This window comes from Hippocampus zosterae, chromosome 14, assembly GCF_025434085.1.
Source record: "Hippocampus zosterae strain Florida chromosome 14, ASM2543408v3, whole genome shotgun sequence".
In the NCBI taxonomy this organism is placed as follows: domain Eukaryota; kingdom Metazoa; phylum Chordata; class Actinopteri; order Syngnathiformes; family Syngnathidae; genus Hippocampus; species Hippocampus zosterae.
This window is the reverse complement of record NC_067464.1, coordinates 16,234,410-16,262,365: the sequence shown is the minus strand read 5'-3', so window position 1 is coordinate 16,262,365 and position 27,956 is coordinate 16,234,410. Positions and strand designations below refer to the sequence as shown.

Below are 27,956 nucleotides of genomic sequence, written 5' to 3'. Positions count from 1 at the left end.
GAGTGATGCCCTCTAGTGTCTAAATGCTATTACTCATTTAGTGAATGCTATTACTCATTTAGCCACTAGAGGGAAGCAGTACTCTATGAAACATCACTCACCAGTCTACGAGACCTCAGTCAATGCAACACGTGTTCCATTGCGCCCAACCTGCGGGCCAGACGGCACTGATTTTATGACAGGGGCCGAGGGCCGGATGAAATTCGACCGCGGGCCGGATTTGGCCCGCGGGCCGGACTTTGGACATGTCTGCTCTATGTGGATAACTCAGAGTCTGACCTAGGGTAAAAAAAAAAAAAAAAGCCCTCCCTGTAGGAATTATTGGATTTTCATGGGGTGTGCATGTTTTGGTTGTAACTGTAAAAAAAACATTCCCCCAGAACCATGTGAGGAGCATGTTTTGGGTCATTTGGACTCATGCAATTTGAGTATGGATAGAATCAAATGTTAAGGTCCACCGCCATTCCTTGCTCTGCAGCTAGGGCTTACTTGCTTACCACACAAAGATAAGTCCAAGACATCCCAGGTTTCACAGTTGGCCACAATCAGCAATTAGCATTAAAAGAAATGGTGAAAAACTGTTACAGTAAATAGACACAATTTTCTCTATGATATAGTTCTCAGTGAAACCGTTTTGAGCAATTACCGGTACCCAAATGTATTTAGGAAAAAAAGATCTGTGACTTCACTTTGCAGGGCTTAATGTTGGTTTAAATCGAAAAGGAAGGGCAATATTAGTGCTCCCCAAGCCAATCTAGTGTCCATGACTGGACACTAAATTGGGTAAGCAAGATATTGTGTGTTTTTGTGCCACCTCTTAAAACTATAACGAAAGCTCCTGCAAATTCAATATCGTACTACATATTCTAAATTTGCTGAAGTAATCTGGATTTTTCTGAAGTAAATTTTCATACAATGAAAATATGTTGACTTCCATGAAGTGTGTTACATAGTTAAAAGACATTCCTTTCTAGCCACACTCTGATCTCGTTCTCATTCGTCCGGATCCATTGAATGTTATTTCTGACAGTTTCCAGTGCCTGCTGCCTTGGCATCTCCCCAGCACCAGCATTGGGATTCAGACTGAAGAAGTGCTCCATCTGTAAGATCAACGCACAATGTGACATTAGATGAGGGTGAACATATTTTGATTTTCAAAAGAGTAGACAATCGACCCGGCCTCAAGATACTTCAATTATACTCAAAGTTTACTCAGAGATGCCTTATAACAAATATTTAAGGTATGTCTCCTCAATTAGATATCTAGATAGCTAGCTAAAAACAATGATATATAAAACCTTTTTTTTTTTTGTTAAAATAGTATAGTTGTTTATTTTAGTGCCAGGACACAGCACAGAGCATCATACTAATCAAATCCGCAAATGTGGTGTATCATATATTAAATAGGGTCTGTTCATTCACTGGCAACTATATCTTGTATGAATTCAACGAAAACTTTAGACATCATCTCATCCACAAGTGGGTAGGGTAGCCCAAACCTTTACTCAAATCAAAGTACTGTGACTTTAGAACAGGCATGTCCAATTCTGGGCCTATAGGGTCGCTGTCCTGCCTGGTTTCCCATATTTTGAAGTAGATTCTAAGTTTGACAGGGAGCCAGTGGAGCTGTCGGAGGATGGCGGTGATGTGATGATAGGAGGGGGTTCTCGCGAGGAGGATGAGGATGGATATTCAACCATAGTCTGCTGCCATAAGAAGTTTCATGAGTGAATTTTATGAGGGCTGTGATGGGGACGGAAACCAGACTGGAGTTGCTCGTAGAGACTGTTATAAGTGAGGTGGGAGTGAAGCTGAGAGGCAACAATTTTTATCCTGTAGAAAGCAAGGTGTCAGCCATAGAGGAGACCCCATCCCCACAGTCAGTGACTGAATTGAAAGTCTACTTGGGCTTATTGAATTATTACAATAAATATTTGTCTAATTTGGCCACGTCCCTTACACTATTTGTTAAAAAAAGGATGTGAAATGGGCCTGGGGCAAATAACTAAAATGTGGCCAAGGTTCTATCTGGCAAACGCAGATTTAGTATTATCATGTGATGCATCCCCCATACGGCATAGGGGCAGTGCCATTACAACGTACTAGAGCTGTGAAAAGCCTCTAGGGTTCATGTCACGCACGCTGACACCTGCAGAAAAGAACTACTCCCAGCTTGTCAAGGAGGCCTTGGCAATAATGTTTGGCATCAAGCGGTTCCAACCCTCCTTTGCGGTTTTTCACTTTGAGGCAGGGTCCCGGTCCCAATTAACCGTAATAATTGATGAATCACTGTAATCACAATTAGGGGCTTGGTATCTTGCTCAATGGTATTTTGACATTTTCACTTGAGAGCTGGGGAACAAACTCACAACGGGTGGGTTTAGATCCGATGCTGCCCCATGTGCAAAAGTGGTCTTTGGAATCACAGTGGTTGTCACTTTGATCCATGTTCAGCTGTCCTAAATTCTTTTGATACTGTGTCCTTGGCGCTTTTGGACGATGTAGTTCGCCAGACGAAGCCATCTGGCTCCCCTTGCGACTCTCTTCCCCCACGCTTCTTTCAGGAGGTTCTCCCGAGTGTTGGTGCATCGGTCTTGGATATCATCAACAGCAGCCTTTCTTCTGGTGTAGTTCCCCAACAGTTTAAACATGCTGTGGTCCAACCCTTGATCAAGAAACCTGGTCTTGATCCAGATGAGCTGTCAAGTTACAGACCCATTTCCAAACTGCCTTTCATTTCCAAAATTCTGGAAAAAGTGGTGCACATGCAGTTGAAACTTTTCTTGGATGAACATAACATCTTGGAGGTCTTCCAGTCAGGTTTCAAGACGATGCATAGCACGGAGTCAGCCCTGTTACGCGTTTCTAATGACATCCTCCTGGCAAATGACTCTGGAGACCACGTGTGTCTGGTTTTATTGGACTTAACTGCAGCATTTGATACAGTGGATCACAGTATTCTGCTGACTCGTTTGCAGCACTTGGTGGGCATTGGCGGGAGTGCTCTTGATTGGTTTAGGTCCTATCTAGCTGACAGGACCTTTTGTGTCAGCCTTGGCTGCTCTGAATCACGCACTGCTCCCCTGTCATGTGGTGTTCCACAGGGCTCAATTCGGGGGCTCTGCTGTTCTCGCTGTATCTGCTCCCATTGGGTTCCATCTTAAGGAAACATGGTATTCCTTTCCACTGCTATGCAGATGACTGCCAGATCTATGTCCCACTGAGCAAGAAAGACACCTTCTCATTAAGGCCACTCCTATCCTGTCTGGAAGAAATCAAAACCTGGATGGCACAAAATTTCTTGAAGTTCAACGAAAAGAAGACAGAGGTGATATTGTTTGGCCCCAGTGGACCTTGTACATTCCATCCTGTAGACTTGGGCCCCCTATCTCCTTATCTGAAATCAACGGTCTCAAACTTGGGACTTAAACTGGACAGTGATTTCAAACTCGATCGGCAAATTGGTGCCGTTGTTAAATCCAGCTTCTTTCACCTTAGACAGCTGGCCAAAATAAAACCTCTCCTCTCACATGAACACTTTGAGACAGTAATTCATGCCTTTGTCACATCCCGGCTCGATTACTGCAACGCCCTGTACTTTGGAGTCAGCCAGTCCTCCATCAAGCGCCTTCAGCTGGTACAGAATGCCGCTGCTCGCCTCTTGACTGGTACTCGTAAGAGGGAGCATATAACTCCTACTTTGGCATCCCTTCACTGGCTCCCCATTCATTTTAGAATTATTTTTAAGATCCTCCTCTTTGTTTTCAAATCTCTGAATAATCTCGCGCCACCTTACCTCTCTGAGCTCATACGCCCCTACACCCCTGCCCGGCGCCTCAGGTCTGTGGACCAGTCTTTGCTAGACGTACCAAGAACTAAACTGAGGCTCAGAGGGGATCGAGCCTTTTCTGTTGCTGGTCCATCTCTCTGGAATGACCTCCCACTGAACATTCGGCAAGCCTCCTCGCTGCCCATCTTTAAAGCCCTCCTCAAAACTCACTTGTATTCTTTGGCGTTTGACTCAGCATGACTTAGATTTGCTATTGGTTTTATTGCTTGGTGCTTTCTACTGCCTTATTACTTATTACTTATTACTGATTCGTCTTACTGTTTATTGTATATGTTAAATCGCTCCATGTACAGCACTTTGTATGCAGCGATGGCTGTTTGAAAGTGCTCTATAAATACTGTTGACTTGACTTGACTTGATACAGACCAATGTGAAAGAACTTTGAAGAGAAAAACAAAGAAGAGCAATGTCTTTGCTCTTGTTTGATTACGACACATGCAGTTATCACCAATTAGAAACATTGTGCATTAGGTTGCACACATAATATTCCTAACCTTCCACAGTTGCAGCTCTGTGTTGTACTTGCTTGTGAGCTGATTCAAAAGGCGACCAAGGTTCCTATCATTGAGAGTGTATCTGTAAAAGAAAATTCATTCGTTAATAATCAACAGAATACAGGAAGATAACAGCATGCGTTATATGCGCTTTTTTGCTTTGTCCCGTAGGACATGACGTCCACAATTTCCCAAAACAATTTCAAATTTGGGGTTGCCAGACCCCAGAATACTTCCACTTTTCATCAGTTCATTTTAGATGAGCTCGGGCCCAGAGACACAGTCAGAAGATGGATGGATGAGTGGGGTTGTATGGATGAATGAATGGATTTTGATAAATACAATCTGTGTAACACTGACCTGTTAACCAGGTATTCCCAGTTGAGTGTGGTCCAGTCCCAGGCCATGCTCTGACCCAGTGGGTTGTAGGACACATATCTCACCAGAGTGAACAGATCCTGGTTCCTCACCACCGTTTTATTTTTCGAGGCTTCGAGGAGCCTGTTTGACAAAAGAAAAGTTTTTAGCAAATGTTTTTGATTGTACACATTACTCATGAGCGATTTTGATTCTTGAATCTACAAACTGCTTTGAAGTTACAGTGGTACCTCTCCTTAACGAACGTCTCTTCATACGAAATTTTCAAGTTAGGCCTCAACAGGAAAATATTGCCTCTAGGTACGAACAAAAATTAAAAATTTAAAAGATACGAAAGATAAAAATACAGTGTGGTCTGCTACTCTCAGCTCAGTTTCCTGAACGCAACACATTTTTAGCTGTTCTGCCATTAGCTAAGAGGGACCTCTCCCGTATGTGTCTATGTGTGTTGATAGATAGATATGTGTCTATGCAACATTCTCGTCATTTGCCCCTTGGGCCATGAGGCGTTCTGAATCACTTTGTTCTGTGAATCACCCTGAAATAGTGTTCACCAGTCGAGCGATCGCTCACTATGCTGATGTTTGCCTTGAACATTTTCAAAGGATTGTTAAAAGCTGACAAAAGCAAATATCCTTGGATCCGTTCTTTACAAAATGCCTGCCAAAAAAATGAGGAGGACGCAGTTAAAACTTAAATGGTCATCATTTTTATTCTTTACTTTTTTTTTTACACTATGGATAACCCTCATTTATTGTTCAGTAATCTAATTGTAACATGTATTTGTTACATATTTTGATACATTTTTATGCTTTCCAAAACATTTATGTCAGAATTTTGGGGAGCCTTTGGGGGCTTGGATTAGGGCAGGCATGAGCAGCTCTGGGCCTGGAAGGCCGCTGTCCTGCCTGTTTTCCAGCTCTCTCGCCTGCAACACACCTGATTCAGGTGATCAGCTCATCAGCCAGCTCTGAAGCAGCATTAGAACGATCATGAGTATTTGAATCAGGTGTGTTGCTCCTGGAGACCTGGAAAACACGCAGGACGGTGGCCCTTGAGGACCGATTTTGGACACCCCTGGATTAGGGCATTTACATGGAAAACAAGTCTCCACTTACAAAATATTCTCGTTAAGAAATTTCATCCAGAACCAATTAATTTCGTAAGTAGAGGTACCACTGTAGTTGAACAATTGTCAGGAATCTAGTGTTTGTTGAATGTACAGTAACTGTACTCATGAAATAGTGGTGGAAACAAGCGGTATTTGCTGAAAAACACACACACACACAGCGACCCAGAAAGGACATATTTCTTTCCAATTTAAGAGTAACCTTTTTCTTCAATGACCAGTCACGACATTAACTTGTGTCCGCGACAGTTAGTTTACTCGAGGGACAGTTTGCTCCCAAATTCTGAACGTGTGATACAGTACTTCCTTCCATCTTTGGGCTTGACATGTAGAAAACAAAAATAAAGATCCTGCACATGTTTTTTATTCAACACAAGTATCTACAGTACATCAAACAAACTGCCAATACGCCAATCAAGAAGTACATTGATTTCAGAATTTACGCAGCTACTGTCAATTAAATATACTGTAAACGAACCACACACAAGAAAATGTTTCTCAATTTTATCGATGAGTCAAACATTCTGATGATGATATTCCACTTACCTCCAAAGAAGTTTTATATCCTGTACAGATGCCAGCCCATAGAGTATCTTGTCCTTCTCCTGAGCCAAGAAGGTGCTTTTGTACCTCTCAAACATAGTGTTCCACTTTGCTTTAGTGCCAGAGTTCTTCATGCCATAACGATATACAAGCAACCTCAGGTTCACTGCTACGTTGCTGGAAAATAAAATTCGCTTTTTATTGACTCGCAATGGCAGAGGCTTCCTGCAGACAGACAGTGTTGTCTTAACCTCCTAACTACCAGGAAAAAAATGTTGTCCAATCACATTTATTATTATTATTATATTATTATTATTATTATTATTATATTATTTATTATTATTACATGTAATTGGGCTACTCCAAAAGAAATTTTTGAAATCCCCCTACATTTTTTAAACAGGCTCAAATATACCTAAAACAACTCAAACAACACTTTAATGTGTCTTATCATTAAAATCCCAACAGCATTTCAAGATAAAATGTGTTTGATAAAAAGTATTACTTTTCCTCTGCCCATAAAAAGTGCTTGCACTGAGGGAAGCAATTTTCTTACTTTTTCTAACCCCTACAAATTTGGTATCATTGGAAAGCACTGAATGTCCTCTTTAGAGTAACAAAAGGAGTTAATGCAATTGGAGGCACTGGGTGGGAGATATTTAGGTTCACATATGTCCTCTACAGAGGACAAATTTGAATTACTGGTAATCAGGAGGATATTGCGACAAACTTAATTGACGCAGGTTGATACAAAGTGCTGTACTTAAAGTAAAACTCAGATGTATAAAACCTTATAAATTAGTCACATAAAAACATTTACAAACCTAATGCTTCCATTAATCCATTGGTCAAATATTTCTGACGCTTGATTCAATGTCTCCTGATCTCCCATTTGACAAGCAATGCTGAGCACTGTCTCCCGCAGTAACCTGACAGAAATAACCAATGATTACTTGACAGCACCATAAACAGTCACACTTGTTCAAATCCAGGGATGGACCAGAACAAAAAAAAAGGCCTCGCATTCTTTGGCGTAGAACAACTCAAATCTTAAAATAAAAGAGTCAAATATTCATCTTCCGAACAGCTTGAGCCTCACTCGGGTTGCGGGGGGCGCTGGAGCCTACCCCAGGTGTCTCGGGGCAGTTGGTGGGGGACACCCTGAATCGGTTGCCAGCCAATCGCAGGGCACACAGAGATGAACAACCATCCACACTCACACCCAGGGACAATTTAGAGTGTTCAATCAGCCTGCCGCGCATGTTTTTGGAATGTGGGGGGAAACCGGAGCACCCGGAGAAAACGCACGCAGGCCCGTGGAGAACATGCAAACTCCACACAGGGAGGCCGGAGCTGGAATCGAACCGCTGCACTGTGAAGCCGACGTGCTAACCACGTGGACTACCGGGCCGCCCAATAGTCAAACAGAACATCCTATTTTTCTAATCCCAAGACAGTTAATAAAAAAACCCCAGACTTCTTTTTTCCACCTTTAATCTTTTAACCAGCTCCCATTCTAAAGAGTGCCAATAGACACCGACAGAGGACTGTGAGGACTTCGCAGACCACTTCAGAAGTAAAATTGATGACATAAGATTTCACTAGTTTCAGTAAACCTAGACAATTATTTTTTAGCAGAGGAGACTGTTTAGGAATTAATCCTCTCTGTTAGTTACATTTGAAAGAAACACCTTACCGTGGTGGAGGGGTTTGTGTGTCCCAATGACCGTAGAAGCTAAGTTGTCTGGGGCTTTATGCCCCTGGCAGGGTCACCCATGGCAAACAGGTTCTAGGTGGGGGCCAGACAAAGCACGGCTCAAAGACCCCAATGATGAATACAATAAATGGATCTAGGTTTCCCTTGCCCGGACGCGGGTCACCGGGGCCCCCCTCTGGAGCCAGGCCTGGAGGTGGGGCTCGTTGGCAAGCGCCTGGTGGCCGGGCCAACACCCATGGGGCCCGGCCGGGCACAGCCCGAAGAGGCAACGTGGGTCCCCCTTCCCATGGGCTCACCACCCATGAGAGGGGCCAAAGGGGTCGGGTGCAATATGAGCTGGGTGGCAGCCAAAGGCGGGGACCCTGGCGTTCCGATCCTCGGCTGCAGAAGCTAGCTCTTGGGACATGGAATGTCACCTCTCTGGCAGGGAAGGAGCCCGAGCTGGTGTGTGAGGCAGAGAATTTCCGACTGGATATAGTCGGACTTGCCTCCACACAGCCTGGGTTCTGGTACCAGTTCTCTCGAGAGGGGTTGGACTCTCTTCCACTCTGGAGTTGCTCACGGTGAGAGGCGCAGAGCAGGTGTGGGCATACTCATTGCCCCCCGGCTCAGTGCCTGTACATTGGGGTTCACACCGGTAGACGAGAGGGTTGCCTCCCTCCGCCTTCGGTTGGGTGGACGGGTCCTGACTGTTGTTTGTGCATATGCACCAAACAGCAGCTCAGCATACCCACCCTTTTTGGAGTCCTTGGAGGGTGTGCTGGAGAGTACTCCTGCTGGGGACTCCCTTGTTCTGCTGGGGGACTTCAATGCTCACGTGGGCAATGACAGTGAGACCTGGAGGGGCGTGATTGGGAGGAACGGCCCCCCCCCGATCAGAACCCGAGTGGTGTTTTGTTATTGGACTTCTGTGCTCGTCACGGACTGTCCATAACGAACACCTCGTTCAAACATAAGGGTGTCCACATGTGCACTTGGCACCAGGACACCCTAGGCCGCAATTCGATGATCGACTTTGTAGTTGTATCATCGGATTTGCGGCCGCATGTTCTGGACACTCGGGTGAAGAGAGGGGCGGAGCTGTCAACTGATCACCACCTGGTGGTGAGTAGGCTCCGATGGTGGGGGAAGATGCCAGTCCGTCCTGGCAGACCCAAACGTATAGTGAGGGTTTGTTGGGAACGTCTGGCGGAATCCCCTGTCAGAAGGAGTTTCAACTCTGCTGGGGGACTTCAATGCTCACGTGGGCAATGACAGTGAGATCTGGAGGGGCGTGATTGGGAGGAATTGGGAGTTTCAACTCCCACCTCTGACAGAGCTTTTCCCATGTTCCGGAGGAGGCGGGGGACATTGAGTCTGAGTGGACCATGTTCCGTGCCTCTATTGTTGAGGCGGCCAATCTGAGTTGTGGCCGTAAGGTGGTTGGTGCCTGTCGTGGCGGCAACACCCGTACTCGCTGGTGGACACCAGCAGTAAGGGATGCCGTCAAGCTGAAGAAGGAGTCCTATCGAGCCTTTATGGCCTGTGGGACCCCAGAGGCAGCTGACGGGTATTGACTGGCCAAGCCGACCGCGGCTTCGGTGGTCGCCGAGGCAAAAACTCGAGCGTGGGAAGAGGTCGGTGAGGCCATGGAAGCCGACTTCCGGACGGCTTCGAGGAAATTCTGGTCCACCATCCGACGTCTCAGGAGGGGGAAGCAGTGCACCACTAACACTGTGTACAGTGGGGATGGGGCGCTGCTGACTTCGACTCGGGACGTTGTGAACCGGTGGGCAGAGTACTTCGAAGACCTCCTCAACTCCACCAACACGTCTTCCTTGGAGGAAGCAGAGCCTGGGGACTCTGAGGTGGGCTCTCCTATCTCTGTGGTTGAAGTCACCGATGTGGTTAAAAAGCTCCTCGGTGGCAAGGCCCCAGGGGTGGATGAGATCCGCCCGGAGTTCCTCAAAGTTCTGGATGTTGTGGGGCTGTCCTGGTTGACACGCCTCTGCAACATCGCGTGGTCAACGGGGAGAGTGCCTCTGGATTGGCAGACCGGGGTCGTAGTCCCTCTTTTTAAAAAGGGGGACCGGAGGATGTGTTCCAACTACAGAGGGATCAACTCCTCAGCCTCCCTGGTAAGGTCTATTCAGGAGTGCTGGAGAGGAGGGTCCGTCAGGATGTCGAGCCTTAGATTGAGGAGGAGCAGTGTGGTTTTCGTCCCGGCCGTGGAACAGTGGACCAGCTCTACACCCTTAGCAGGGTCCTTGAGGGTATGTGGGAATTCGCCCAACCAGTCTACATGTGTTTTGTGGACTTGGAGAAGGCGTTTGACCGTGTCCCTCTGGGAGTTCTGTGGGGGGTGCTTCGTGGGTATGGGGTACCGAACCCCCTGATACGGGCTGTTCGGTCACTATACTACCGATGTCAGAGTTTGGTTCACATTGCCGGCAGTAAGTCGGAATCGTTTCCAGTGGGGGTAGGACTCCGGCAAGGCTGCCCTTTGTCGCCGATTCTGTTCATAACTTTTATGGACAGAATTTCTAAGCGCAGCCGAAGCGTTGAGGGGGTCCGTTTTGGGGGCCTCAGTATTGCATCCCTGCTTTTTGCAGATGATGTGGTGCTGTTGGCTCCTTCAAACGGGGCTCTCCAAGTCTCACTGGAGCGTTTCGCAGCCGAGTGTGAAGCGGTTGGGATGAAAATCAGCACCTCCAAATCTGAAACCATGGTCCTCAGTCGGAAAAGGGTGGAGTGCCCCCTCCGGGTCGGGGAGGAGATCTTGCCCCAAGTGGAGGAGTTCAAGTATCTTGGGGTCTTGTTCACGAGTGGGGGCAGGAGGGAGCGAGAGAGCGACAGCCGGATCGGTGCAGCGTCTGCTGTGATGCGGACGTTGTATCGGTCTGTCGTGGTGAAGAAGGAGCTGAGCCAAAGGGCGAAGCTCTCAATTTACCGGTCGATCTACGTCCCAACCCTCATCTATGGTCACGAGCTATGGGTCGTGACCGAAAGAACGAGATCCCGGATACAAGCAGCCGAAATGAGTTTTCTCCGCAGGGTGTCCGGGCTCTCCCTTAGAGATAAGATGAGAAGCTCGGTCATCCGGGAGGGGCTCAGAGTCGAGCCGCTTCTCCTCCACATCGAGAGGAGCCAGGTGAGGTGGCTTGGGCATCTGATTCGGATGCCTCCTGAGCGCCTCCCTGGTGAGGTGTTCCGGGCATGTCCAACCGGGAGGAGACCCCGAGGAAGACCCAGGACACGCTGGAGAGACTATGTCACCCAGCTGACCTGGGAACGTCTCGGGACCCCCCGGGGAGAGCTGGAAGACGTAGCTATGGAGAGGGAAGTCTGGGCTTCCCTGTTAAAGCTGTTGCCCCCGCGCCCCGGCCCCGGATAAGCGGTAGATGATGGATGGATGGATGGATGAGAAACAAAATAGAACGGTATTTAAGGTATTTCCTGTTTACTTTGATTACAATCACCTGTAGTTCCCCCTCACCCCCACCACTTTTAGGACCCCTCCAGAGGACATGTTTTCCTCAAAAGAGGAACAGTTATCTCAAATATCTGTGTACCGTATTTTCACGACCATGGCGCACCGTATGTTTGGGCGCATTCTCAGTAACGGGTGCTATTTCTGTGTTTGACACATACACAAAACGCACTGTAATATTGGGCACAGCCAGGCATGGTAAAACATACGCCAGCTTAAACATATGGCATGCATGCACACATGCTAAAAAACACATTTTTAAAAAGGCAACGGAAGCAAAACTGAGTTCGGTTGTACTTTATTTAGCCGTTTTACCATGTACTCCCATTTTTCTCTTCACCTCTTACACGCTCACCCTTCACTCATTGGCGACTGGTACCTGCTAGGGGCGTGCCTTTCGCGTCCTCTTACACGCCCACCCTTCACTCATTGGCTACTGGTACCTGCTAGGGACGTGCCTTTAGCGTCCTCTTACACTTCACTCATTGGCGGACTTCCGCATGCCTGTCATCACTCACTCCGCCTTTTCTCTATATAAACAGCGTGTCGGCCAGAAGCGCTCTCAGTCATGCTTTGGAACTCGGCTCATACAATAGATGCTCCGCATTATAAGGTGTCCTGTCCATTTTGGAGAAAATTTAAGACTTTTAATGGTGCCTTATCGTCGTGAAAATATGGTAATATGCTGTTGAGGAGTTTGGACTTGCTGTGGGTGCTGCTGGTACCAGTCTACTGAACATCTGTTAAACACTGAAAACAAAGAGTGTAGTGTTAAGTTTACATCTTCTTCCCCCTTGAGTGATTAACAGCCCCGAAGTATCCTGTTTTGTGTCCCTGAAGGCCTCAGGTTCCCCTGAGGATCTCGAGATTTACTCACAGCAGGATAGGTCTGGACTTTGTCATCATGCCAAGATCGAATTGCATCAACCTTTCTTTGTTTGATGAACATAACATCTTGGAGGTCTTCCAGTCAGGTTTCAAGACGATGCATAGCACTGAGTCAGCCCTGTTACACGTTTCTAATGACATCTTCCTGGCAAATGACTCTGGAGACCACGTGTGTCTAGTTTTATTGGACTTAACTGTAGCATTTGATACAATGGATCACAGTATTCTGCTGACTCGTTTGCAGCACTTGGTGGGCATAGGCGGCAGTGCTCTTGAGTGGTTTAGGTCCTATCTAGCTGACAGGACCTTTTGTGTCAGCCTTGGCTGCTCTGAGTCACGCACTGCTCCCCTGTCATGTGGTGTTCCACAGGGCTCAATTCTGGGGCCTCTGCTGTTCTCGCTGTATCTGCTCCCATTGGGTTCCATCTTAAGGAAACATGGTATTCCCTTCCACTGCTATGCAGATGACTGCCAGATCTATGTCCCAAGAAAGACGCCTTCTCATTAAAGCCACTCCTATCCTGTCTGGAAGAAATCAAAACCGGGATGGCACAAAATTTCTTGAAATTCAATGAAAAGAAGACAGAGGTGACATTGTTTGGTACCAGTGGCCCTTGTATATTCCATCCTGTAGACTTGGGCCCCCTGTATACTTATCTTTAGTCAACAGTCTCAAACTTGGGCCTTAAACTGGACAGTGATTTCAAACTCGATCGGCAAATTTGTGCCGTTGTTAAATCCAGCTTCTTTCACCTTAGACAGCTGGCCAAAATAAAACCTCTCCTCTCACATGAACACTTTGAGACAGTAATTCACGCCTTTGTCACATCCTGGCTCGATTACTGCAATGCCCTTTACTTTGGAGTCAGCCAGTCCTCCATTAAGCGCCTTCAGCTGGTCCAGAATGCCGCTGCTCACCTCTTGACTGGTACTCGTAAGAGGGAGCACATAACTCCTCTCTGGCATCAATTCACTGGCTCCCCATTCATTTTAGAGTTGTTTTCAAGATCCTCTTATTTGTTTTCAAATCTCTGAATAATCTCACGCCACCTTACCTCTCTGAGCTCATCCGCCCCGACACACCTGCCCAGCGCCTCAGGTCTGTGGACCAGACATTATTAGAAGTACCAAGAACTAAACTGAGGCTCAGAGGGGATCGAGCCTTTTCTGTTGCTGGTCCGTCTCTCTGGAATGACCTCCCACTGAACAAACCTCCTCGCTGCCCATCTTCAAAACCCTCCTCAAAACTCACTTGCATTCTTTGGCATTCGACTCAGCATGACTTAGATTTGTTCTTGGTTTTACTGTTTGGTGCTTTCTACCGCCTTTATTACCGATTTGTCTTACTGTTTATTGTTCATGTTAAATTGGTCCTTGTACAGTACTTTGCATGCAGCGATGGCTGTTTGAAACTGCTCTATAAATACTGTTGACTTGACTTGACTTGTTTCAGGGATTTGCATAGAGGCGTAACTCCCTGCCTCTCATTATCAGAGTGTCTCTTTATAATCCCATGACTATGTTTTTTCTTTGCTTCCTGACTGAAATCTGAAACCCTCAGAAGCCCGAATCGATTCGTAAACTGCAGAAAAATAAATTAAACCCTTCAAAGGTACTGTACATCAACTCCAGCGTGTATTTGGATCACCAACATCCTCATCGCCTGACATTAACGAACATGTGGGGGAAGAGAGAGACTGCTCTCCCTCCCAACAAAACACTGGAGAGTTTTACCCTGGTTGATGTTAGGACACTTGGTTGAGTTTTCTCCCGGGTAAATCCAACAACCTGCTTTTTAGATCCAATTCCCACATCACTTTTAAATACATTTTATGGATTCTTTGAGCAACAGGTTTTTAAATATAGTCAATGGCTCCCTTCTGGCGGGTGTATTCCCTGCCACCTTTCAAACGGCTTGAAGAAGAGCAGTTTGGACCCCAGTGTTTTTAATATTTAGAGACCTGTATCCAACTTACAGTTTTTAAGTAAGATTTTGGAGAAACTAGTTTCTCTCCAATTGAGGTTTTTGTTTTTTACATACAAACAATCCCTCCATCCATTTTTCGATCCTCTTATCCTCATAAACGGTCGCGGGGTGTGCTGAAGCCTATCCCAGCTGTCTTCGGGCAGTAGGCGGGGGACACCCTGAACAGGTTGCCAGCCAATCGCAGGACACACATAGACGAATTACCACGCTCAAACTCACACCTAGTGACAAATTAGAGCAGGGGTGCACAACCTTTTTTGTCGCAAGGGCTACTTTTCAAGGAGCGAACCTCCGGAGATCTACCAGGCCAGTGTCAACGTCTGACCCACCTCCCCCCCACACATTAATACTAAAGGTCCTAAAGGGCAAGCCATTTGGCTTTCCTACGTAGAATGCCCAAAGGGCAGCCAACTGGCTGACAGTTCAAATCAAGCTGCATTGCAAATCAAGCAAACAGGCTTTGAATAACCAAAAATTAATCTTGCTGCCACTCAAGGTGAAAATGGTAGTTCTTGACTCGTTTCTTCTCAGCCATGTTGACATTTCATGGTGACAATCGCTGTGATTGTGACATGCTCGCTACTGTTGAACAACTTCCAGCAACGTTTCCAACTCATCGGTAAGGAAATTAGCTATTGGCTGTTGCTGAATGATGTCATCAGGGCAATGGCTAATTTGATTGAATTGGGGGGATGTTTTTTTTCTTTTGCAATTTTTATTTGTTGATGTTTGGTTAGGTTTTTTTTTAGAAAAAGAAAAGTTTTACATTAACATCCAGCCCAGATTGTAAACCTGGCAGGATCAGAGCGGCTTCATTTGGGGGAGGGGCCACAACAGCACCGGGCGCTGCTCATTGAGAACACCGTGCTTTCGCCAAACAGACTCCAAAAGTCTCCAATAACCACTGACTTCCTATCATGACATTAAAAAAAAAAAACTTATTTTTCCTCCAAACCTCGCGGTCGACTCGGAATCAGTCCGCGGTCGACTGGTTGGGCACCCCTGATTTAGAGTGTTCAATCAGCCTGACATGCACGTTTTTAGAATGTGGGAGGAAACCGGTACCTCTATATTGTAAGGTCGACGCTCTAACCCTTGGACCACTGGGCCGCCCACATACAAATAATATTTTAGAGAAATATCAGTCTGGTTTTAGAATGAACCATGGCACAGAGACAGCTCTTTTAAGAATGTTAAAGAATACCATTTGCAGTGCAAATATGAAAAAACTCACAGTATTCCTGCGATTGGATCAAAGTTCTGCTTTTGAAACAGTAGCTCACAACATTTTAAAACCTGGTGGGCATCTCTGGTACTGCTGATTTTAACTGGTTTCATTCTTCAGGGTCATCAGGGTTTGTATGCATCTTTTGTATGTTTGTTTGTGTGCGTGTGTGTGTGTGTGAGAGCATTGACTTGCTTGTGATATATATCTGTGTATGTTGGTGCGGGGGGTGGGGGGGGGGATCTTTTTTATGTTGTATTTTGAATTTTTTTAACCGCACAGCACTTTTGAGTTTTTGACTCAAGATATGCAATTGGTGCTAGTGCTATTTGATTCAAACACGCATTTCTGTCAAGTAAGCGTTGCTTAAGGGCAGATGGACGTTCCTGTTCACTCTGTTTGAATAGCCTGCAATATTTGTAGTAGCAAATCGTCTTATCTGTGATTTTTGCACATTTTTCAGCACCTCAGATGACATTCTTCAGTTTTTCATGAAACTTCCACACCACTACATTTTTTATTTCATTTTTCGCATGTCAGAATAACACGCTTCTCGCTCTCTGCATAAGGGTGAGCAGCCGTCGTGACAGTGGAAGTGGTGGGGCTGCTGTCATCCTTTTTCTGGAATGGTTCAGTCTTATTCCTTGAGTGTTCTACATACTTGGCCAATAAAGATGATTGTGATTACAATAAGAAAAAGGGAGCAATGGCCATACATTTCTGAGGAGGTTGGGCCGTCTTTGTCCTATATCCTGATTGGTTCAATTCACTGCCTAAAAAAACGATGCACAAATGGGTTGCCCCCACTCGATTGCGGTTCAGCCACAAAAGGAAGAAAAATTGGCCCGAGGGGACTGCCCACCAGACATCAGCCCGCTGTACCCGATGGCCAGTCATAATGTTACTACTGAATATGATGAAATAATTGTAATATGATTGCTGAGCTTGCCAAACCTCTTTGTCTGTGCTCCGTCATCATTCCAGCCAAGTGTCGATGAAATTGCTTTTACATGATCACGGAACAGTTTCTGTAGGGGAGAGGGGCGGGGGGGGGGGGGGGGTGGGGGGTGAAGACAGACGAGTTGTTAATCTATTTTTGTTTGTTTGTCCACAGTCCCGAAATGGGTCGTTCTTCCTTAAAAGGGGGGCATACCTGCCTCGTGCCAATGCAACATTTGATTTGTTGATGCTATAAATAAGCTGTCAATAAAATATGTATGGATCCTTTTTCCATATGATTCGACCAATCATGCTAAAGCCCCAAAAACATTTCTAATTCAGCAGGTTTTTTTTGGATAAGTGTAGATGTTTTTTGTCTATTTTCAAAAAATTTGATTGGTGATTTAAAGTTTTAGCCCATTATAGTAAAGGTTCAATAGCTGCGCTTCCACCTCCTTTTCCACCTCTGCCTTCTCCACTTTCGGTTACTACGCAAGTGCCAGTGCACCATTAGATCTCTGGCTGTTAGCGGATTAGATTTCAGAGGCTAGAAAAAAAAACATTCCCGAGTTGCAGTCGTGTTTGTTCAACTGGCGGCTTAGTGCTTTTTTTTCATACTAAATAAATCGTAAACTGTGGTTTACGAATAGATGCTAATTTGCTGTGGATATTATAAGGCCCGAGGTCCAAATAGTTTTTATTTAATGTATCTATTTATTTATTTTGCACAATGCTTTGCATTTTTCAGGACCCAAACATGCACAAAACCTATCACACTTTACACAGACATTAGGCATGGGGAAAATGTTTATATTTTTAAGTTGTCAAGCACATTTACCAAAAATGGCTCCGGGGCAACTTGATCTTCGCTCCAATATTCTGTATGTCAGGGGTCACCAAACTTTTTGAGAGTGAGAGCTACTTCATGTGTCCTGATTGTGTGAAGGGCTACTAAATTGATACACGTCTAAATTAACATTTGTACAAATTACATTTAATAATATTAGAACATTAGCTAGCTAGATGTATACTGTAGCTAGCTAGTTAGATAGCTAAATAGGTAGCTATAGAATCTATAATACTGCCCATGTTTGCATTTTTAAATCATAATTTCTACGAGCAAATCACAATCCTAGCACTGGCGGGCTACTGGTGTGGTCCTCACGGGCTACCTGGTGCTCTCGGGCACCACGTTGGAGACCCCTGCTGTATGTTGTGCTCGGTAAGATTTTATGACTCAACTTTTGACTTGATTGTACAACGTAATGGCATTTTTAAAAAATTCTGTGGGAATGCTTTGTGTTCATTTGTTTACTTTTTACAATATTGATGTCCAAGTTTACCAAGGCAAAAGTTGAAAGCGGAACGCTTCGAATGAATGCACATACATCTTTTTACACAAAACCGATGTTCCTCTTCAGATCAGAATTGGTTACACCCCAACTCGATCCCAAAACTCGAATAAGCATTGTCAGAATACGTGTTGCAAATCAGGAATCTTCATCTGAGACACGTAACGTTCAAGACATTGTGGCATTCAAAGTTTGAAAATGATTACTTGAGACCTTATTTTTTCCCCTTAGAAACGATTACCGGTACCATTTGAATTATAGCAACTGTCAAGACTTCAAATGCTCATAGCAGTTTAAGGAAATTCGGCGGGGCATGTTTTTACTGCTATAGATAGAATTTGATGGGCATATATTCCTTTGGAAATGCAAATGAGCTTTTCTGTTGACCCACCTGAAATTTTGGATAGACCACAGCATTGCCTGACAGCATGTCCCGAACATAGGCAATAGAGGCGGCCACCCGGTCCCACACAATGTACTTGGTCTCATTTTTTAGGTACATGGTAAGGTTGAAGGCATGGCCGTAATCTATTATGTCTGCCCTGAACAATGGGTTCAAATTCACATTTTACTCCACACATTTTGTAAACACATTTGGACTGTGTCATTTTGGCCCATACCTTACCTTGATAGAGCAAACACATCGTCAATGTAGCTTGTGCGATCAGCTGCATTAAACTGCTGTTGGAGAAAGAAAACATGTCATGAGCTTTCTTTTTGTTGAAATTAACCATTTCAAAGTTGCCTTTTATTTTTAAGAATCTGGAAAAGTCTTTCTCGGATGAACATAACAACTGAGTTTTTTCAGTCAGGTTTTGAGATTATCGAGAGTAGCATTATCGATTAAAAAAAGTATATCAATATATTTTTAAATATATTTTTTCCCTCTCCCTAGCCAGTGTTTTCCTTTCTGAACTCTGACTGTAAATTTCCCCATTGCGGGACAAATAAAGGATATCTTAATCTTAATTACGATGGTAGACAATAACGTTTATCTCGATATAGTTCAAATTTGCGCTGTGATCCTTGCCCTATTGTCCTCCTGACTGGGGGCCCTCTGCAGTCTACACTGCCCTGCGTGACCCTGCCCCTCTTGTTTCATGCACAGAGGGGTAAGGGGCGGGAAGAGACACTTGGGCACTCGTCAAAAAGCATGAGTGATGGCACCGGAGAGGACAGAGGAAGAATTGACACTGCTTACTTACTCAAGAGAAAAGTTGCTAAGCAGTAGGGAGTCCACGCTCTGACTTTTTCGACAAGCACACGCAAACCCACAAGGTTTTTCGGAGTTAATAGTGAGCGGAGCAGCTGCACTGTACGGAACATGGAAACTCCGCCGGAAGAGGGGGAAGCTAGCCGGCGCACTAATCAACCTATGTTAGCATAGCTTTAGAACCCCGCTCCCATCGATCCATCTTGCTCATCTAAGTTCTCTGCCAAACAAGATGGATGAACTTCTTCTTTTCACAAGGACCAATAAAACCTTTGTCCATTCTGCCACGCTCTGCTTCACCGAAACCTGGCTCAGCGACCGCGACCGCAACCGCAACGGCGCACTGCTCATCATTCAGCCTCCTCCGAGCCGATCATGACAAGGACCTATCAGAGAAATCAAAATGTGGTTGAGAATGCTTTGATATCAACGAACAATGGAGGACTGATATCATTAAGGTCAGCGCACATTGTAGACCGGACTTGGAGTTGCTGTTTCCAAACTGTGAGGCTTACAGAAGGGCTTACAGTATAAGCCCTTCGACTAACCATGCAAGTTCTCTTCCTTCATACTCGCAGGTGTTTACATCCCACCGCAACGTAACGCGAACGCGCTGCAAATGCTGGCTGACCAAGTAAACGAACTCAAGATGAAGCATCCAGAGTCACGCTTGATCATTTTGGGTGATTTTAAAAGAGCACAACTTAACTGTGAACTTCCCAGATATAAGCAGCCCTTTGATTGGTTGACCAGAGAAGGCAACATTCTAGACCAGGGGTGTCCAACTTTTTTGGACCGAAGATCTACTTTTCGATCAACCAACCTCGCACACGCGCGCAAGCCATGATGAGCAACAGCCATAATGGCCCCTAAGATGAACGAAACAGAAACATAGACAAGTGTTTGCGGGTTTGTGAAAAGGGGGAAAAAAACTGCCTACCTTTAACCTGATGCGGAGGCATGGGACGCACTTCTGCAGTGTGTTAACTATCGTAGGTCACGTGTATCGTTTAAAATGCTTCTCTCGGCCCTCTAGATTTCCATTGCTTGCCAATGCCCTCAGTGAATTATACATGAAACAAACGGAATGAGAATAATAATAATAATAATAATAATATCAATAAAAGATATATCGCAACAGCTGTGATTGTAAGCTGCAATTTTGGACAACTTCCGGTGATGCAGGCCACACGCCACCGTAGGATAAAGGTGACCTGCTTTTTAAGTTTATTTTATTAAGGACTTTTTGTGAAAGTAAGACTGATAGGATGCTCAGGTTGCAGTGTACACTAACACAAAAAGCTATCATATGAATAACACGCACAAAGACACAAAACTGTTTTGGGTTGGGGTTTTTTCTTCCCCTCTGCACCCATCGCGATCGGCTTGGGACCAGTCCGTGAACTACCGGTCAATCGCGATCAACGGAATGGGCCTCTGTTCCAGACCATTGCAACATAACACTGATGCACACCGATCTGTTACCCAGCACGGGCTTTTCAGATCACAGTTTTTCAGCTCTCCAAGGAGAAACGCACCTGATTCAAATAATCTAGATTGTTCTAATGCTGCTTCAGAGCTGGCTGAGGGATCTGATCATTTGAATCAGGTGTGTTGCAGAAGGGAGAGATGGAAAACAGGCAGGACGGTGGCCCTCCAGGCCTGGAGCTGGACATGCCTGCTCTAAGCAGTGAACAATAACATATTTTACACAACATGTTTTTCTGCAGATTTGAAAAGGACACCTACACCTGCCCGCCTCCACTAGAAACTACCTTATCTGCACCCACACCTCATTCCCTGCCCTGGAGATCCACAAACAGGACATGAGACGGCTCTTCAAGCTTCAGTAGATCAAGAAATCTGTGAGGCCTGACAATGTGTCCCCTTCCTGCCTGATACTCTGAGCTAACCAGCTGGCTGCGGTCTGCACACAATATCTTTAACAGAACCCTGGAGCTGTTTGAGTTCCTATCCTGCTACAAACAGTCCACCATCATACCAGTCTCCATGAAACCAGAAACATCTGCCTGTCGCTCTGACATCTGGTGGTTCACTACAAAAGCCTTGTAGTGAACCACCTAAAGAACTTCACCAGACCCCTCCTGGACCCTCTGCAAGTAGCCGACATGGCAAACAGTTATCTGAAGGACGCAGTCAACATCGGGCTGCACTACATCCTCGAGCACCTCGAAGCACAGGGACAGACGCAAGGATCCTGTTTGTGGACTTCAGCTTTGCGTTTAACACCATCATCCCGGAATTCCTCACCCCAAAAGTTCTCCAGCTCGGTGTGTCCCCAATGATTTGCCAGTGGATCCCCAGCTTACTGATGGGATGGCCACAACAGGTGCGCCCTCTCTCAGCTGCTTTTCTCCCTTTACACAAAATGACTGCACCTCAATCCATCTAGTCATCAAATTCATAAAGTTCAAAGATGACACAAACAGTCATCAGCCTTAACGACAAATCTACGTACCGACAAGAAGTGGAGCAGGTGGCGCTCTGGTGCAGCTGACACAACCAGGAGCTGAACATGCTCGGACTGTAGAGATGATTGTGGACTTCAGGAAACATCCTTCACCACAGCTGCCCCTCATACTATACAACTGCCCTGTGACAACCGTCAAGACCTTCAAGTTCCTGGGAATCACAGTCTTCCAGGACATGAAGTGGGGGGCCAACATTAACTCGATCCTGAAAAAGGCCCAGCAGAGGATGTACTTCCTGGGGTTGCTGAGGAAGCACAGCCTACCACATTAGCTGCGAAGACAGTTGTACAGAGCAGTCATTGAATTAGTCCCGTGTGCCTCCATCACGGTTTGGTTTGGGGCTGCCACAGAAAAGGACAAAATAAAACTGCAATGGACAGGTAAGACTGAAGACAAAAAATAATTGGCACTGCCCTACCCACTCTTGAGGACTTGCACACCGCAAGACAAGGGAACGGAAAATCCTACTGGAACCCTCACACCCTGCCCACCACCTTTCCCAGCTACTCCGCTCAGGCAAGCGCATGCAACGCATATATATATATAATAAATTCCTCATCTCACCCCTCGGGTGGTGTCCGTCCCTCATTCAGCTCGGGTCCTCTACCAGAGGCCAGGAAGCTTGAGGGTTCTGCGCAGTATCCTTGCTGTTCCCAGGACTGCACATTTCTGGACTGAGATGTCCGATGTTGTTCCCGGGATCTGTTGCAGCCACTTATCTAGTTTGGCGGTCACTGCCCCGAGTGCTCCGACCACCACAGGCACGACTGTCACCTTTACCTTCCAGGCTCTCTCCAGCTCCTCTCTGAGCCCTTGGTATTTCTCGAGTTTCTCACGTTCCTTCTTCCCGATGTTTCCATCACTTGGGACCGCTACATCCACTACAACGGCTTTCCTCTGCCCTTTATCTATTATCACGGTATCTGGTTGGTTCGCCATTACCATCTTGTCAGTCTGGATCTGGAAGTCCCACAGGATCTTCGCTCTGTCATTCTCCACCACCTTCGGAGGCGTTTCCCATTTTGACCTTGGGGTTTCCAGTCCATACTCCCCACAGATGTTTCGGTAGACTATGCCAGCCACCTGGTTATGGCGTTCCATGTAGGCTTTCCATGCCAGCATCTTACACCCTGCAGTTATGTGTTGGATCGTTTCAGGTGCCTCTTTGCACAACCTACACCTTGGGTCTTGTCTGGTGTGGTATATCTGGGCCTCGATGACTCTGGTGCTCAAGGCCTGCTCCTGAGCAGCCAGGATGAGTGCCTCTGTGCTGTCCTTCAGGCCAGCCCTCTCTAGCCACTGATAGGACATCTTGAGATCAGCCACTTCAGTTATGGTCCGGTGGTACATCCCGTGTAGGGGCTTGTCCTCCCATGATGGTCCCCCTTCCAGCGCCTCATCTTCTGTTCCCCATTGTCTGAGACATTCTCTGAGTACGTCATCCGTTGGAGCCTTCTCTTTGATGTATTCATGGAGCTTGGATGTTTCATCCTGGACAGTGGCTCTCACACTCACTAGTCCCCGGCCTCCTTCCTTTCGGCTTGCGTACAGTCTCAGGGTGCTGGATTTGGGATGGAACCCTCCATGCATGGTTAGGAGCTTTCGGGTCTTCACGTCCGTGGTCTGAATCTCTTCCTTTGGCCACCTTATTATTCCTGCAGGGTATCTGATCACTGGCAGGGCATAGCTGTTTATTGCCCGGGTCTTATTCTTGCCATTGAGCTGGCTTCTTAGGACTTGCCTCACTCGCTGGAGGTATTTGGCCGTAGCCGCTTTCCTTGTTGCCAGTTTGAGGTTGCCATTGGCTTGTGGTATACCGAGGTACTTGTAGCTGTCTTCAATGTTTGCTATTGTTCCTTCAGGGAGTGAGACCCCTTCAGTGCGGACTACCCTTCCTCTCTTAGTCACCATCCGACTACATTTCTCAAGCCCGAATGACATCCCGATGTCGCTGCTGTAGATCCTGATTGTGTGGATCAGGGAATCTATGTCCCTTTCGCTCTTAGCATACAGCTTTATGTCATCCATGTCCCATCCTGCTTCAAACAGTCTACCATCATCCCAGTTCCCAAGAAATCGGCAACATCGGAACTGAACGACTACAGGCCTGTCGCCCTGACGTCTGTGGTCATGAAGTCCTTTGAACGCCTTGTGCTGAATCACCTAAAGAACGTCACTGGACCCCTGCTGGACCCTCTCCAGTTTGCCTACCGGGCAAACAGGTCTGTGGAAGACGCAGTCAACATAGGTCTGCACTACATCCTCGAGCACCTCGACAGCACAGGGACCTACGCAAGGATTCTGTTTGTGGATTTCAGCTCTGCATTCAACACCATCATCCCGGAACTCCTCACCCCCAAACTACTCCACCTCGGTGTGTCCCCTACGATCTGCCTTGCCAGTGGATCCTCAGCTTCCTGACGGGACGGACACAACAGGTGAGACTGGGAGCAACAAAATCATCAATACGCACTACCAGCACTGGTGCCCCACAGGGATGTGTCCTCTCGCCACTGCTCTTCTCTCTCTACACAAACGATTGCACCTCAACAGATCCAGCTGTCAAACTCATAAAGTTCGCAGACGACACCACGGTCATCGGTCTCTTCAAAGACGGCGACGAGTCTGCGTACCGCCAACAAGTGGAGCAGCTGGAGCTTTGGTGCGGCCGACACAACCTCGGGCTGAACACGCTCAAAACTGTAGAGATGATCGTGGACTTCAGGAAACATTCTTCTCCTCAGTTGCCCCTCACACTATCCAACTGCCCTGTGTCAACCGTCGAGACCTTCAAGTTCCTGGGAATCACAGTCTCCCAGGACATGAAGTGGGAAGTCAACACCATCTCCATCCTGAAAAGTGCCCGGCAGCGGATGTACTTCCTGAGGCTGCTGAGGAAGCATGGCCTGCCACAGGAGGTGCTACGACAGTTCTACACTGCAGTCATCGAATCAATCCTGTGTTCTTCCATCACGGTTTGGTTTGGGGCCGCCACAAAAAAGGACAAAATCCGACTTCAACGGACAGTTAGGACGGCAGAAAAAATCGTTGGCACCGCCCTACCCACTCTTGAGGACTTGCACACTGCAAGAATCAAGACAAGGGCACGGAAAATCCTCCTGGATCCCCCGCACCCTGCCCACCACCTTTTTCAGCCACTCCCCTCAGGCAGACGCTACAGATCCATGCGCACCAAATCCAGTAGACACTTAAACAGCTTCTTCCCTCTAGCCATTAACTCCTTAAACAGTCACTGACAGTCACTCTTCTTGCACCACAAAATGGTACTTCAAAACTAGTGGTTACTCTAAAATGGTTCAATGATTTTGTTGTTTACGATGATACTAGTGCAGCGTGTTATACCGGAGACAAATTCCTTGTGTGTTCTACATACTTGGCCAATAAAGATGATTCTGATTCTGATGTATAGGAGGTGACTGATTGTAGCTCCATTTCTGAGGCGGTATCCATAGCCTGTCTTGGTGATTACTTGGCTTAGGTGGTTCATCCTATGCAGAACAGCAGTGGGGAGAGTGCATCACCTTGGTATATGCCACATTTGATGGACAGTTGGGTAAGTGGCTTGCCATTGGCTTCAAGTGTGGTTTTCCAAATCCTCATCGAATTCGCAACGAAGGCTCTTAGGGTCCTGTTCACCTTATACAACTCCAAGCATTCAGTGATCCATGTATGTGGCATCGAGTCATAGGCTTTCTTGTAATCAATCCAAGCTGTGCACAGGTTGGTACGTCGGGACCTGCAGTCTTGTGCGACTGTTCTGTCAACCAGGAGCTGATGTTTGGCTCCTCTGGTATCTCTACCAATGCCCTTCTGCGCTTCGCTCATGTATTGATCCATGTGTCCACTTGTCTTAGCCACAATGATGCCTGACATGAGCTTACATGTTGTGGAGAGACAGGTTATTGGCCGATAGTTGGATGGGGCTGCACCCTTTGAGGGATCCTTCATGATCAGGATCGTTCGCCCTTCGGTTAGCCATTCTGGGTGACTCCCATCCCTCAGCAGCTGGTTCATTTGTGCTGCTAGGCGCTCATGGAGTGCTGTGAGTTTCTTTAGCCAGTAGGTGTGGACCTGGTGCTGTCCAGTTCTTCATATGTGAGACTCTTTCCTGTATGTCTGCCACTGTTATGGTAACTGGGTTCTGTTCAGGGAGGTTGCTGTGCTCCTCTCTCAGGGTCACTAACCATTGTATACTGCTGTTATGTGCAACCTCCTTCTCCCATATGCCTTTCCAGTACCTTTCAGTTTCCAGTCTTGGTGGGTCAGCTCTGTTGTTAGGACCCTGCCACTGAGCGTACACTTTCGCAGGTTGTGTTGCGAACAGCCTGTTTATTCGTCTGGCCTCATTCTCTTTCGTGTACCGCTTTAGGCGACTGCACAAGGCTTGGAGCCTTTGTTTGGCAGTTTCGAGTGCTTCAGGTATGGTCATCTGGATGTACCTCTCGGGTATCGGCCTTTTCATCACACCTCTCTGGGCCTCCGTCAATTGACTCACATCTTTCTGGGCCACCTTGATCTTAGCCTCCAACCGTCTTTTCCATGGTGGGTAACGTATCTCATGGCTTCCATGGTTACTCTTATAGCCCAGAGTCTCCAGGATCACTGATGCTGAAGCGTATATCAGCTCATTGGTTTCTGTGATCGTTACGGTAGGGATCGCCGTCAGTGCTGCATTCCCACTTTCTATGAGAATTTCAGATGGTACTTCACATAGCCGTTGTAATCGGTTTCTAGGTTGCCCAGCTTTTCATTCTCGCCATGAGCTTTCAGGTCAGTTGCTGCCTCGCTCAGCATTTCATTCATTGGGGCTGGACACCCAATCTCATCATCTGCATTCATTGGGGCTTGCCTCCCAATCTCTTGTATGACCTCCTCCTCTGATCTGGCAGCCTGGGGCCCTTCACCATGGAACCTGCGTTGTACCTCATCAATCTCAAGTTGTGACAGCAGTTGCCGTTTGTGGATGTTGGAACACTGAGCTACTAGTTGTTTCGTGGTCAATCGTGACTGTGGGTTTCGAAGTAACCATCCATCCATCCATCCATCCATCTTCTACCGCTTATCCGGGGCCGGGTCGCGGGGGCAACAGCTTTAGCAGGGAACCCCAGACTTCCCTCTCCCTAGCTACTTCTTCCAGCTCTCCCCGGGGGATCCCGAGGCGTTCCCAGGCCAGCTAGGTGACATAGTCTCTCCAGCATATCCTGGGTCTTCCTCGGGGTCTCCTCCCGGTTGGACATGCCCGGAACACCTCACCAGGGAGGCGTTCAGGAGGCATCCGAATCAGATGCCCAAGCCACCTCATCTGGCTCCTCTCGATGTGGAGGAGAAGCGGCTCGACTCGGAGCCCCTCCCGGATGACCGAGCTTCTCACCTTATCTCTAAGGGAGAGCCCGGACACCCTACGGAGAACACTCATTTCGGCCGCTTGTATCCGGGATCTCGTTCTTTCGGTCACGACCCATAGCTCGTGACCATAGATGAGGGTTGGAACGTAGATCAACCGGTAAATTGAGAGCTTCGCCCTTTGGCTCAGCTCCTTCTTCACCACGACAGACCGATACAACGTCCGCATCACAGCAGACGCTGCACCGATCCGGCTGTCGTTCTCTCGCTCCCTCCTGGCCTCACTCGTGAACAAGACCCCAAGATACTTAAACTCCTCCACTTGGGGCAAGATCTCTCCCCCGACCCGGAGGGGGCACTCCACCCTTTTCCGACTGAGGACCATGGTTTCAGATTTGGAGGTGCTGATTTTCATTCTAACCGCTACACACTCGGCTGCGAAACGCTCCAGTGAGAGTTGGAGAGCCCTGTTTGAAGGAGCCAACAGCACCACATCATCTGCAAAAAGCAGGGATGCAATACTGAGGCCCCCAAAACGGACCCCCTCAACGCTTCGGCTGTGCCTAGAGATTCTGTCCATAAAGGTTATGAACAGAATCGGTGACAAAGGGCAGCCTTGGCGGAGTCCTACCCTCACTGGAAACGATTCCGACTTCCTGCCGGCAATGCGAACCAAACTCTGACATCGGTGGTATAGTGACCGAACAGCCCGTATCAGGGGGTTCGGTACCCCATACCCACGAAGCACCCCCCACAGAACTCCCCGAGGGACACGGTCAAACGCCTTCTCCAAGTCCACAAAACACATGTAGACTGGTTGGGCGAATTCCTACATACCCTCGAGAACCCTGCTAAGGGTGTAGAGCTGCTCCACTGTTCCACGGCCGGGACGAAAACCACACTGCTCCTCCTCAAT

At 47.0% G+C, this 27,956-nt stretch overlaps 2 protein-coding genes across 3 annotated transcripts in view; both read right to left on the bottom strand.

Annotated features, from left to right (window-relative positions):
* The window catches only part of LOC127614447 (uncharacterized), a 197,190-nt gene that overhangs the window by 131,703 nt on the left and 37,531 nt on the right, over window positions 1-27,956 (bottom strand). Inside the window, exon 2 of one of the 2 annotated variants that reach the window (XM_052085771.1) lies at window positions 11,921-11,984. The gene's annotated coding sequence lies outside the window, so the exon portion shown is untranslated. Of the gene's footprint in view, window positions 1-11,902; window positions 11,985-27,956 lie in introns of both variants that reach the window. The other variant, XM_052085772.1, reaches the window with a different exon arrangement.
* The window catches only part of enpep (glutamyl aminopeptidase), a 51,500-nt gene that overhangs the window by 1,731 nt on the left and 21,813 nt on the right, over window positions 1-27,956 (bottom strand). The window contains exons 13-20 of the mRNA XM_052085694.1: window positions 18,597-18,652; window positions 18,363-18,513; window positions 16,635-16,708; window positions 7,219-7,323; window positions 6,398-6,571; window positions 4,705-4,845; window positions 4,345-4,426; window positions 246-1,100 (exon numbers count right to left, since the gene is read on the bottom strand). Of these exons, the coding sequence (XP_051941654.1) occupies window positions 954-1,100; window positions 4,345-4,426; window positions 4,705-4,845; window positions 6,398-6,571; window positions 7,219-7,323; window positions 16,635-16,708; window positions 18,363-18,513; window positions 18,597-18,652 (930 nt within the window). The 3' untranslated portion in view covers window positions 246-953. The remainder of the gene's footprint in view (window positions 1-245; window positions 1,101-4,344; window positions 4,427-4,704; window positions 4,846-6,397; window positions 6,572-7,218; window positions 7,324-16,634; window positions 16,709-18,362; window positions 18,514-18,596; window positions 18,653-27,956) is intronic.